Source organism: Ceratotherium simum, chromosome 22, assembly GCF_057802395.1.
Source record: "Ceratotherium simum simum isolate JZ-2026a chromosome 22, ASM5780239v1, whole genome shotgun sequence".
NCBI lineage: Eukaryota > Metazoa > Chordata > Mammalia > Perissodactyla > Rhinocerotidae > Ceratotherium > Ceratotherium simum.
Window position 1 is genome coordinate 49,825,074 of NC_141921.1, and position 13,573 is coordinate 49,838,646.

Consider the following 13,573-nt stretch of genomic DNA (forward strand, 5'->3'; position numbering starts at 1 on the left):
CCTGGATGCCCCCCACGTACCTGGGCCGAGTACTTGGCGCGCAGGCGGCCAGCCTCGCAGCCTTTGTCACACACCCGGACCTGCCGCGCCTGCTCCAGCTCCCGCTTCAGACGGAGACGTGACTCATTAGCCTCTTTCATCTTCTTCTCGTTCTCCGCTCGCAGGCGCTCAATCTCCTTCCTCAGGTTGCGCTTTGCCTCCGTGGCTTCCCGAAGCTTCTCCTTCTTGGCCACACGCAGAAACTCCAGCTCCTGGGAGGGGCGGGCAGCCAGACACTAGGCTCAAGGTGACTGCCCTGCCTGGGGACCTCACCTGCCCCGGCTCTGCTCGCCACTCCCCATAGCCAACCAAACAGCAGCTGGCCCAGCGCACCTGCTGCTCGAGCCCGCACCCCCTGTGGTCACCCTGCCGCCTCCACCTCCCACCCTCCGGACGCTCCACGGCGCCCTGGTCAGCCCCGACTCCGCAAGACGCCCCCACCAGGCCTCCCTCCACCTTCACACACCTCCTGCCTTCCCCAGCACCCTGAGCCACTCCACCAAGGTCCCAGCGTGCTTCACCACCCCTCCCCAAGGGCTCCCTCGATCTCACCAGACCCGTTTCTGGGCCTGGGGTCTGACGGGGGGCTGCCACTCTCCAAAGGTGCAGCAGGCCTCACACGCCTCCCCCCTTAAGTCCCCTCTGTGCCCCGCTGTGCAAAGCCCATGAGACTTCCTCTCAGCCTCAGGCATCGCGCCATCTGGGGGCCCTGGGACCCCACGCAGCCAGATGGAGATGGCCACCCTTGTTATCAGTGACTCAGCCCTCTGCAAACATGCTTATGAATATACATGTGGGAAGTCACACCTCCTACCAGAACCAGGGAAGAGTAGCAGGGGCAGGGCGTTCCGAGCGCCCTGAAATACACTTGGGGGAGGGCACTTGAAATCCTGGGGCTCTCAGGACCGCCAGGGTTGTGTTGTGCTAGGAGCCCACGTGAGAAGCTGTCCCAGACCTGCCAGACACAGCGGCCGGGGTGTGAATTTACTGACACTGGGTGGGCCTGAGTGAGGCCTGAAGCTCTAGTGTGAAGGCCCCACCCTCTCCTAGGTGCTGAGAACTCGCAGCCTCCTCCTCGACTTGTCAGAAAAAAAAAACAACCAGTGTGAAAAGGTGGTGCAGGGGAGACTGGCTACGGCTGAGGACCGGCCTGGGCTGCCTCCACTGTCTGCCCAGCTCAGGGCAAGAGGGGGATTCAGGCGGGGCTTAGACATCCTCAGGCCTCCAGACCCCTCTTCACAAGAAAGCAGTCACTGCTGTAGAATTATCTAGACTCTGGTGTGCAGGAAATGCAAGGTGGGGCCTTGAAGAGGCAGTGTGTGTAAGTGTGTGCAAATGCCCAGAATCCTCTCCTTCCCAAGGCGAGACTCTTAGAGCCCCCACATCCTACTTGCACACTCGCGGCTGAGAGGTGGTACCAGCAGCACTACCTTCTAGAAAAGAAAGGTCTAGGAAATGACCCCTCAAAGCCATTTTCTGCAGACAACAGGCCATGCAGGACACACTCTGGCACACCCAGAGCGCAGAACTGTTGGGCTCCTCAATAAAAACAGCCCGGCCTTCACTGCCCCCGAGCGTCAGGCTGGCTTCGTCAGGGGCCAAGCCGGGCTCAGGGCACGTCCCGCAGGCCCCGTGGGGGGAGCCATGGGCAGACCCATCGCAGGGGCCTCCTGCAAAGCCCAGAGCCGTGGGCTCCACTGAGGCTCCCGAGGAGCGCAAGAGCGTGGCGGCCTCACCTGGTGGAGGCTGCGCTTGGCCTGCAGCGCGGCGCTCAGCTTCTCCTCCTGCTTCACGCGCATCTTCACCACCTCGTGCAGGAACTTCTCTTTGGCTTCCTTGGTGTCCAGGCCGCCCTCCAGGGCCTGCCGCAGGTGCTCCAGCTCCGCCTCCAGCCCGCCGCTTGGGGTGTCAGCAGGGGCTGTGGCATCGGGGCCGGCGGGGACCGCGGGCGGGGCGTGCACGCCCGGGGAGCTCAGGTCCTTGGCGGAGCTGGATGAGGTAAAGGATGGAGAAGAGAGCGAGGACAGGGAGGAGGTGACTACAGAAACAGACAGAGACAGAAACGCCGAGTTACCAGAGCGTCCTCCGCACGCAGCTCTGCTCCAGAGGGAGGGCTGAGCTGGGCTGGGACGGACATGAGGACCCGCGGCGCCACCTGCGGCCAGAGCAGAGGAAGCCGACGCACACTTACATTCCTCCCTGCTTTCTACTTCCACCTCGGCCTCCGAGTCCTTGTCATCCTCAGGGGCGGCCACGGGCACCGGCGTCTCTGGGGCTGCAGGGGTGTCCACGGCCAGCTTCCGCTTCCTCGGCTGGATGCAGGTGGAGAGAGGCTCAGGGGCCCGGGAGACAATGGTGGCACATGGTGGGCTGCTCACGACCTTCTGCTGGGCAGGCGGTGCCAGGGCCACGTTGGGGGCCACACCCGTCTCGAAGCTCTTGTAGGAGTAAAAGCTGTGGGGACACGGCAGACATTGGGGCTGCGGGTGTCCGCCTCGCCCCCCACCTCACAGCAGCCAGGACACAAACGCTCACTGTGCTCCCTGGGAAGGTGTGGAGGAGGAGACACTTGAGCCAGGGGCCCTGGGGGAAGCTGGAACATGGACACTAGCCACCACAGTAAGTTCTAGATCTGCTCACCTTGAGGCCAATCAAAAAGACCGACACTTTTGCGACTGCTTTGACAGGGAAGTCGGGGGCCTGGGCATATAGCCCACAAAACCACCTGCACGCCGTGCACACACAGCGCTCCATGATAATGAAAACATGGACCCGCCTCACTGGCTGGTTCCATTGCCACATGGCCCAAGGTGGACGCAGGCTGGAGCAGGGACGTGGAAGCGCCTGTAACAGGGTGACACGCAGGCCCGAGAGTCGCGGAGCCACCACAGAGCGTGGCCGTGCGTGGCCAGGAACACGCGGCCTCCTCGCGTCCGCGACCAGCACAGGTTATTTTGCACTCGGGCCCCTGAGGGAGAGCCCCGAGTCTGGCGTGAGCGACAGGCGGGGCGGGCACCAGTCCTCAGACCTGTACGGCGACGACCGCTCTCGAAACACTCCCAAATTGGACCCACTCCGTTTGTTCGGAAAAACAACTCCAGTCAGCTCGAAAAAGGAAACGTCGCATTCACCAAGTAATTACTGACGCAGAGGCAGCAGAATCAACTTGTGTCCCTGCTGCCACCAGGCCTACGGTGACCGCCGGCTGCCAAGCATGGCGGGCACTCACCTGTCTCGAATCAGGGCCGGGAGGTGCGGGGAGAGCTCTTTGTCACTCGTAGAAACCGCGGGGGACCAGGGTCGGAAGGCTGAGAGGCGCTGGCGAGGATGCACGCAGCCGAGGCCCTGTAGGGGAGGAGGCGCCTGCGTCAGAGGCTGAGTGAGTGTGACATCGGCCCACCCACCCTCCCAGGACCCACGCCCACCGCCCCGCACAGAACCTTGTTGGAGGAGCTGGCCAAGGTCCGCAGCCAGCCGGACTGTTTGTCCTTCTCAGAAGACGTGGGGTGCTGGGAGGGGGCATCATCTATTTTTCTTATGGAGGCGGGGGGCTCGGAGGAGACCTGTGAATGACACAGAAGTTCCTGTGGCACCTCAGGCGGTGTCTGCCCCGAGCCCAGGGCAGGGTCCCCAGCCAGCAGACTCAACCGTGCATGAGGTGTGCCCAGTGATGTGCACACCCTGACCCACGTGCAAGATCGGCCGGGTGCTGCTCTGGCGGGACAAACCATTTCCACGAGAACAGAGCGGGCACTGTGCACTACTTGTGGGGCCGGTACGCCATGACCTCACCCCACAGCCGCAAAGGGTTCTGGGTAGAGCGCCGAGGCCCGCTTTGCCTCCCCCAGAGCAGCTCCACTTCCCCAGGACCCAAGTGAGTTCTCAGTGGAGACTCGAGGGGACTGGCCCCTCGCCACAGCCCTGCGTATGTACTGGGAACTGGGAACCAGTCAGCAGGAACCTCAAATCCTTTGAAAGTCGGTTCAGAATGGAGCTCTGCTTCCGCCCACCAGGTGTGGCAGGTCTGGGAAGGGGCAACCCCCAGCGAGCAGGCTCAGTCAGCGCTGGCCAAGTATGTGGCTCCATCGGGGCCACCCAGAGCTTTCCAGGAGTGTCACACAGCGTCCCCACAATTCTGGATTTCACCAAACAGAACCCATTTCAGAGCTCCCTGTGGGCCTGCGGCAGCTGCACCGCTAGGGGTGGCAGAGCAGCCCTCTGAGAAGATCCTCCCTCCCCCAGGAAGGGAACATTCTCTACACCGTAAAGGACATCCCTCTACACCAAACGACCCGAAGTTCCCAGGAAGAGCCACCCTCCAGTCTTCCTCAGGCTCACTGTTGGAGGAGGCTCCCCCGGAGCCCAGCGCTGTGTCTGCCAGATGCCGCAGCTCCAGACCGACAAGTGACACGGAAGCTATGTTCCGAGTGGCCTCAAGCCAGCGTGAGAATGAGAACAAACTCCCCCAACCTGATGGCACAAGATTCCTGAGGGACACAGGGTCTCTTCCCAAGAAAACAGAACAGTCTTTGGAAGATGGACGGTGCCTCCCTCCAGGCCAGGACCTGAGCAGAAACCAAAATGGGCTCAGCCATGTCCAAGAGGCCTCAGGGGCCATCCAGGACAGCTGTGCCAGGGTCCACAGCATGGGCCAAAGGGACAATGCCTGGTCACTCTCCCAGGCCTGACGTCAGGAGGAGGGAGCAGATATGGGGGGTCCTCGCCTACAGCCAGGAAGCCTCCGAGAGTATTAATGCAGGGGGTGGGGGCCTCCTCCCACACCAGAAACACTTTGAGAAAACACTGTATCACAGAAGTGACCCCGTGGGGGCACGTACTTCCCTGGGTGGGGGGTGGAGGAGCAAGAGGCAAGTGGCCAGTCAAGGTGTCCTGCTCACCAGGGTTGTCACTACAAAACTCACGAGACACAGGGACTTGGGACAGGCGGGACCCCAGACAGAGAGCCCGTTGACCATGAGCCCCAGAGGAAGATCCCGCCCGGGCCCACGGAGCGAGTGAGCCAGCATGCGCGTGCGTGTGTGTGTGCGCGCGCGCGCACTGCCCCCTATGTGAGTCCTGCAGGCCCTCTGGGGACGAGGGGGCAGGGGCAACTTCACTCCAGGAAACGCATAGCCCTCGGGCCCCAGGGAGGAAAGACAACGACCTCTGACACGTGGGGCAGGAGGCTGCCGCAGGGACACACTGGCCTTTGTCCTCGGACAGAAGCAGCTGCCCCAACAGCCTGGAGCCCCGCAGCTGAGAGCCCGGTGAGGCGCAGCCCCCAGGGGGTGTCTCAGAGGGGAACCCGCAGGCGGCCACGGACAGTCTGCTCGGATGCGAAAACAGTCAGCCACGAAAGAAAGACCCACTCAGTGTTGCTTTTCAGGGGAAACAAGTCCCGGTGACGGCCAGCGGAGTCTGACCTCTGCCTGCACTGTCCAGACACCTCCCACACTGGTGAGTGCAGACGGGGCGGGGGCAGCTACGCCGGCCAGGGAGGAACTTCCTGTCTGAGCGGATATGAAACAGGGAGGAAACAGCCGAGTTCTCACCAAGAGCAAAGCCACAGCCCAGCGCCGGCTCCCGCCGATTCCGAGAAACCTCAGTGAGGCTTCTGGGGGTGCCAGACAACCTGGGCTGCCGGCTGTGGGCTGCCCCACGTGCACGGCAGGCAGCGAACGGCACCCAGCGCCCATCAGCCCCGAGCCCCACCCACTGCTGGGGGCCGGGTGGCATGCCTGCGAGGAGGGGGTGCCTTCCAGTTCAGGGACCCTGCCAGTGGGTGCTGAGCACTCAGACCCGTCCCGTTGGTTCTGGAAAAAGGGCTGGAGCCTCCTGTACCACCAGCCGCCCCCGAAGCCTGTTGTAACCTCAGGATGGGGAGGCATCTTCAGGCAGCTGGCGAGGCTCGAGATGCACATACAAAGAAAAACCCCAATGGCACTTCTATGAAGCACAACTCGTTCTCGGAAGGGTACTCGTGACAGCGAGGAAGGAGCACAAAGGGACCTGTACAAGAAGGCCAGCACCTCCACCAGGCCTGGAGGGAGCGTCTGCTCCCTCTCGCCCGAGAGGTGTCAGTTCCTCGAAGCCCATGGAAGGACATGCTTCTTCAGGCCTGGAATGCCACCGTGCCCAGCAGAGCCCACCTGGGCCCCAGCACTGGCAGATGGTCAGGGACCAAGCTGTGTCCAGTGACAGCCCACCGAGTCCCCACTCCGCTAAGGATCAGCAAGGAGGTAAGACCACTAGTCGCCTCTGGTTTCTGACCCTTCTCTGCACCTCAAAGCCAGTCCATGGGGACCTACAGCCCTCGAGGAGGGAGCAGGGCTCTGGGCCCAGAACACGCCAATGCACATGGCCCGGGGCAGTGGACAGGTCTACTGCCCTGAGCCTCCAGCGAGGAGCCCGCTGTCGGCCCCACACAGGATGGGGGGCTAAAACAGCTAGCTACAGCACTGCCCGTGGCCACTTCCCCTCAGGGGCTCCAGACAGTGGACGCCGCCCCACGCTCCAAGGACAAGGGGCAAGAGCATGTGCCACCATGCATGAGTGTGTCCACAGGCACACAGCCCAGAGCAGGATGTATGCCACCTCTGACAGAGAAGTCCACAGGGACAGCACAAAGACATCAGTCCCAGAGCAGTGGGGGCAGCTGAGTGCCCATCGTGAAGAGTGGGCTGTGGACAGTGATGGCACCCACCCAGAGCTGCTTGGCAGCAGTGTGGGTCCATCACCAAGGAGAGGACACACACGTCTACCCAGAGTGAGCCCCACTGCGGGGTTCTGCATGCTTTACCCAGGGACCTGTGCATGTTCGGAAGGATCTGGGGGTATGATTTGAGGATAACTCTACTCCTCTGACCTTCATTGTTGGCCCAAACCAGGTCTGTCAGTCAGGTCAGAGGCACCAAAATATATGGTCCATCAGACACAGGTAGAGTGGAGGTCAGGATGGCTGCTGGGGCTGTGGCCACCCCCCCAAGAGCAAAACAGAGGAGAGCAGGGCAGACTAGGGGAACGGCAGCCACCAGAAGGCACAGTAGCCTCTGGTGTCAGCCCTGGGCCTCACGCTCACAAAAGCTGTGCCGTACTTCAGTGCCCAAGCCCCAAAGGGCCCTGCAGGTCACCCCCAGCCAAGCAAACCTGGGGGGCTCCTCTCTGCAGGCAGAGGGCCCTGGACATACCTTGAGGCAGGCCCACACCCTATGCTAAGGTCCAGAGGCGGGGAAGGGAAGCTTTGGGCCCCAAGGACGAATGACTTGCCTTGGATTTCTGAGTCCCCTCCCCAGCACTCACTCACAGCCCCAGGCTCCAGGTGGGGGAGAGCAAGCCTGGCCGCTGGGCCCTGACCTGGGTGTCGGGGACCACGCACGGTAGCGAGGGCTCCCAGGAGAGATGCTGGAGCCCTGCCCCATATTTTCTTAAGAGAACGAGCTCACCACCCCTCTGCCTCCCAAGGCCGCCTGGGGATGTTCTACGAACTCCCCCACTCAGAGCCTAAACCTGGGACAGTTCTCCAGGGCCGGCCTTGCCACCTCTCATGTACCATTTCTTGCACCCTGGCCTGCAACATGTTTTTTTTTTTTTTCTTTTTGTGAGGAGATGAGCCCTGTGCTAACATCTGCCAATCCTACTCTTTTTTTGCTGAGGAAGACTGGCTCTGGACTAACACCCATGCCCATCTTCCTCCACTTTATATGGGATGCTGCCACAGCATGGCTTGACAAGCAGTGCGTCGGTGCGCGCCCGGGATCCGAACCTGTGAACCCCGGGCCGCCGCAGCGGAGGGTGCGCTCTTAACCGCTTGTGCCACCGGGCATGGCCTGCACATCTTAAAAAAGAAAGAAAAAATGTACATGGAAGAGAAGAAGGGAGAAAGAACATTCCAGATGCTGGCTGATGGCGCTGGGCTGAGGCCCGAGCGCATAGCCTCACTTGCGCATGGAGCTCTGGCTGCTACACCAGATGCTGACCAGCCCCCAGGTACCCAGTTCTGGGGTGACCCTGGCAGTGCAGAGGGGTGGCTCCCACCCAACCGCAAGGCAGAGCTGGAGGCCAGCCAGGCACAGAGCCACCGAGCGCTCACCTGGACAGGACAGAGGAAGGGAAGTCCAGCAGCAAGGACGGAACCAGCCCAGACAGCACGGGCTCAGGAGAGCAAGGCTGGGCTGGCTCCTCAGGGTTCCCGGCCCCCCAGGCCGGGGCCTTCTCAGATGCAGGCCCTGAAAGGCACAGACGCAGCAGGCAGGGCTGGAAAGGGAACACCGTCTGAACACAGCGCCAACACTCACGAGACAAGGCTGTGTGGTGACGTGCCACACCCAACACCGAGCTCACATGGGAGGGACAAGAGCCACCCGAGGGGCTGCCCAGCGGGAGGAAGTGGTCACTCTGAGTCAGTGGGAATAAAGTCACCTTTCCCACCCAGGTCCACAGACCCCAAAATTTATCCACAGGACCTTGGGGGACATGTGGGCTTCAGGCTAAGGACTCTGAACGTGAAGGGATTCAGGACTCTGCCTACTGTTATCCTGGGGCTGCAGACATTCACGGAATAAGCAGCAGTGACCTCAGGTGGGCGCCAGCTCGGCCGTGAGAAGGACCATCTGTTTGTCTCTACCTGTGTCCCGAAGCCAACGTCTGTTCAGGGCAAACCATCGACTTCAGCACACCCCCACTCACCCAGCCCAGGGGGCGTCCCCACCTGTAGGATCAGGATCTGGGGCTTCGTCACCCTCCCCCACCCCTGACATCTGCGCCCTCAGCACGCGTCACTAGGTCAGTGCCAGGCCTCAGCACCGCAAAGGCACACACGTGGAGCTCAGCTGTGTGTGCAGGCTGCTCACAACTACAAAGGCCCACGTGCACACAGTGGAAACATACACAATCAGCCCAAAGGTGAGCAGCACACCGCTCCCCACCCCATCCAGAGGGGGACTACTTTGGTTTTGTTTTCCCATCACACTAAGGTGCCCCACTGTGGCCTCGTGGCCTAAGGCTGGAGATGTGTGCTGCCCCAGATGCTGCTCAGCGGGGTTGACATCAACTGTCACCAGGTACCCTCTGGTCCAACTGTGCCAGGCACTGTGGCTGGGGGACCAGGCGGGAGTGTATGCAGAGCGAGATGCCTTGGATGCCGGCCACTGTGCGAGGGTCAGAGTGCCCAGAGCTCCAGCCCCTCTGCGCCTCCGTCAGAGATGAGATACGTTCCTACAGGGGAAACGACACTTGGGTCCCTGAACTCACTGCCGCAGGGCCAGGCCCTGGCGGCCGAGACAGGGCTGGATGACAGGAAATCTGCTCCCTGGGACCGGGGAGGTGCTCGGCAGCTGCAATGTGCTTCAGCCAGGGGCACCAGGCCCAGCTGAGTGTCAGACACAGCCCCTGGGAGGCCTGGCATGGCGGGTGTGTGTATGTATGCGTGCGTGTTGGTCTGCAGGAGGGCTGCAGGAGCCACGCTTGGCGAGGAACCTCTCTTGACAGTGTGCACACAGGAAGTGACACCCACTGTCCAGCTGACAACCTGGTCAGAGACCGCGGAAAGAAATGAGGACGGGAGACTCGCCAGGTCTGGGATGGGACAGTGTCACAATGACGCAGCTCGGTGGCAGCCAGGCCACAGAGCTCGTACCTGTCCTGGCCCAACGCTACAGGCACCCAGGCTGAGGACACGGGAGAGGTGAGATGGGCAGCCAGCACTCCCTGGCCCCCCGTGAGCTGATGACAGCAGAGCTGGGAGTCACAGGCTTCCCCATGATGCCAGAACAGAAAAGACCATCAGGAAGATCCTCTGAAGACCCTTTTCTGCCTAACACGCAGATGGTCTGGGGCTACAACCCAGTCACTTCCTTGGGGATCAGGAAACGGAATTTCGAAGTCACAGATGAGAGACGAAGAGCAGAATCCCTATCTTCCCAAGAGCCCCAGCTCACTGTGGGACAGACACCAAAGGGCTCAAATAGGATGAAAGATCAATGCCCCAGACCCAGAGAGGCTCCCCAGCGTCCAGGAGCATGCTAACCCCTTTGAGACGCCGTGGCGGTGGACGACTTACCAAAATCTAAGACCGTGGAGAGCTGCGAGCTGCACACATCCTCCAAGGGGAGCGCAGCACTGAAGGCCTAAAGGCCTGGGCCACAACTTGGGCCACGTGGTCATCGGCACCTCGGCCGGAGCGGCCATGAAGGCTGCCCACAGGGGCACCCACCGCAGGCTGAACCCAGTCTGCATGCCCTACGGCTGATGGCTCCACCGCTCGGGGCACTGAGAGCCTTCGGCAGTCAGCTCGGCCAGCTCCCCACAGCCTCGGCGCTTCACTTCAGCAGAGCACAGTCCTGTTCCCTCACAGGCCCATTCAGAGATGCCATGCGGGAGGGCGCGGGCAGAACCTGCTGTCCTGTCCACCGAGGCAGTCCTGAGGCAGGGACCCGGTCACCGTAGGCAGCACCCAGCTGCTGGTCCTCAGCCTGGCACTCTGGGCACTGTGCTTATCCAACTCGGTTGTTAATGCCTGGTTACTAATGAAAAGGCAAACAAGGGGCCCTAGACCAAAGCCCCTTTCCCTCTTACTGCCAATTCAGTGCTGACGGTCCCTGCCTTGAACCTTCCAGACACAAGGGTTTGAGTCAACCTTTGCAGAGAGGGTTCATACACATAAAATCAAAACAAAGCACCACCGGACACAAGCCTACACACTGGCTCGGCATCCAAGGGGTCAAAGGGTCCCTGTGTCTTGCAGTGCCCACCAAGGGCAACTCGCAAACACACAGGCAGCACCGCTCCAGGCCTGGTTTAGCGACAGTGGAGGAAGTCGCAATTGCCAAGTTTGGAAATGACCTCAGATGAAGTTCTCATGATGCTCACTGCTGAGGGCACTACTGAGGTGTGGCGTGGCGAGGAGGTGGCGGCCAGGGGCCACCTGCATCACTCTGGTTGACCTTCACTCACGCTTGAGAGAACAAGCCATTCCTACAAGCTCCAGGTCAGCTAATTCCCTTTGTCCAAGAGAGGCCAGCTGCGCAGAGAGAAGCTGGCGGTGGCGGAGGAAGACAGGCCAAGGCCCCCAGTCTACCGCCCCACAGAGAGCGAGCAATGAGGGCCCAGGGCCTCCAGGTAACCCCGCCAAGGCCCAGGAGGGTGGAGAAGCTAAGCCGCCAGGAGGCCATGGTCATGTCCCCAGTGGAGTGTTTTGGTGGGGTGAGGCCAATTGGGCTCCAGAGAGAGAAGCAGCATCTGCACTTGGCAGGGGCTGGACCATGGAGCAAAGGCCTCAGGCCACTCCTTGGAGACGGAGCTTCCCCAATTCCATGCCAACATTTCTGGAGGTGCCGGTCCGCAAGCAGGACCCAGAGACTTGAGTGCCTTACAAAGGCCCACGGCGCCAGTGGGAAGGGCTCTGTGGGGAGGCAGCAGAGGGTCCCCAAGTAGGGGAGAGGGACCCCGGACAAGGCCTGGACACCAAGCACTCTGCAGCCGGATGGTGCAGAAGGCAGCCTGGGGGCCGCGCGCACACACCCTGGGCCACGCATAGTGACCACTTCTTGTTTTTTGTTCATCAGCAGACAAAAGGCCCCATTCAGCGGGTGGGTCTTCAGAGTGGCCAGAATTAGTATAAATCCATTTCCAAAGGTTTGCACCCCACCTGCAAGCCTGCTGCCTGGCCCCCAGGCAGCCTAACCTGGAGGCTGACCGCCACACCTCAAACAGGTCTCTTCACCGTTGCTGGCTACGAGGCACAGTGTGAGGGTCAGAGGACAAAGCGCAGAAAACGCCGGACCCAGCACCTGGCAAAGAGGCTGCAATGCCGACAGGTGTCCCACCTCTGCCCAGCCATGGCCACGACTCATACCAGAGACGCCACATCTCCGTCCAGAAGTCTAGTGATGCCTACTCCAAAGGAGGGCATTTAGAGAAGTGGCTCTAGCGATGTCGACACAACCTCCTCCACCAAAACAACTCAGCCAGTTAGAAAAAAGCATTTTCCTTTTTTTTTAATCTTACAGTGGTCAATTTGTTAAAAGGATGGCACCAGCCTTGGTGTCCACTCCACAGAGCCCGAGGTCTGCACGGGCCAAGGGCTTGCCGTCGAGCCGCCATGAGTAGCACAGTGTGCAGATATCCGGCTGAGAAGCCCTTTGGGAAAGCGAACAGATATTAGGACAATCGTCAGCCTCTCCATGGAGGCAGCTTCATTATTGCAATTGAACATCACACAGCAGGCACAAGTTCCATGAGATCAACCCGAGGGGCCACGTCCCAACTTCATGGGTGCGAACACACGCCCTCCTGGGTGAGCAGTGCTCCCCATGTGAAGCTAACACAGAGCTTGGGTGTGCACTTCTCATGCACACGCTCTGGTGCGCAACACACCTGCCCTGCAACCCCCTCTATCATCTCCTCTGCACCCCTCCATCACTCTCCCTAGCATCCCCTCCTGTACCCTCTCCCACCAGGTCGCAGCCCACGAGGAGAGCCTTCTAAGGGGACAGGTGGAGCTGCCCGGCATGCTACGGAGAGCAGCCAGTCTCAGATCTGACCTGCGAGCAGCTATTCACCTGCACAGCGTCTGTACCATGTTTGGTGGCACCAGACCGAGTTCCACACCAAAGGGATGGGCAGGCTGTGCTAGGAGCTGGGGAGAGCACCTCATCAAACATCCAAAGCTGTTCTGATTTCAGTGGAAGAGTTTCTGGGAACTGCCAAGAGGTACCAACTGCCTCTGGGAAGCAGCCTGTGGTCCTGTTTCTGAAAGACCCCTCACTGAGCACCGCTACCAAGATTGGCTTATTTTCTACGTGGCTGAAAAGCAGTTTCTTAAAACCCAAACCTCATCTCTGGTTCTCACGTGTTCCTACCATGCTCTCCCAGTGGGGCGGCCCGCACCACAGAGAACCGGCAGGGGCCCTGCCGCCCTGTGTCCACATTCCTGTTGGGAGGCCCCTTCACGCCCTCTCAGCAAAGACTGTTTTTGTGCTGCTTCACTACAATAAACTGCTTCCTTAAACCAAACCCAATGACCGAAATGTCTACAGAGCCAAGGCTACTATGTATAGTAAGGTTTTCACTCTAGGAACTATGAACATCGCAACGGTCCCAGCCTCCCCTCACCCAAAAAACCCCAACTGCTTAGATGACCCCAAAGCACAAGGAACAAAAGATAAAATAGAAAAGAGGGAATTCATCAAAACCAAAAACTTTTGGGCAGGCCCGGTGGCATAGCAGTTAAGTTCGTGCGCTCTACTTTGGCGGCCTGGGGTTCGCAGGTTTGGATCCCAGGCATGGACTGACGCACCGCTTATGAAGCCATGCCTTGGCAGCGTCCCACATAAAGTAGAGGAAGATGGGCACAGATGTCAGCCCAGAGCCAATCTTCCTCAGCAAAAAAGAGGAAGATTGGCAACATGTTAGCTCAGGGCTAATCTTCCTCAAAAAAACAAACAAACAAAAAAACAAAGATTCTTGCGTTTCAAAGGACACCATCAAGAAAGTAAAAGGACGACCCATGGAATGGGAGCAACTTTTACAAATCAGC

The 13,573-nt window shown here is 60.2% G+C and overlaps 1 protein-coding gene across 1 annotated transcript in view; it reads right to left on the bottom strand.

Moving 5' to 3' along the window:
• The window catches only part of SKI (SKI proto-oncogene), a 77,581-nt gene that overhangs the window by 4,336 nt on the left and 59,672 nt on the right, over positions 1-13,573 (bottom strand). The window contains exons 2-6 of the mRNA XM_004425502.3: positions 3,480-3,602; positions 3,269-3,384; positions 2,231-2,493; positions 1,776-2,077; positions 21-251 (exon numbers count right to left, since the gene is read on the bottom strand). Of these exons, the coding sequence (XP_004425559.2) occupies positions 21-251; positions 1,776-2,077; positions 2,231-2,493; positions 3,269-3,384; positions 3,480-3,602 (1,035 nt within the window). The remainder of the gene's footprint in view (positions 1-20; positions 252-1,775; positions 2,078-2,230; positions 2,494-3,268; positions 3,385-3,479; positions 3,603-13,573) is intronic.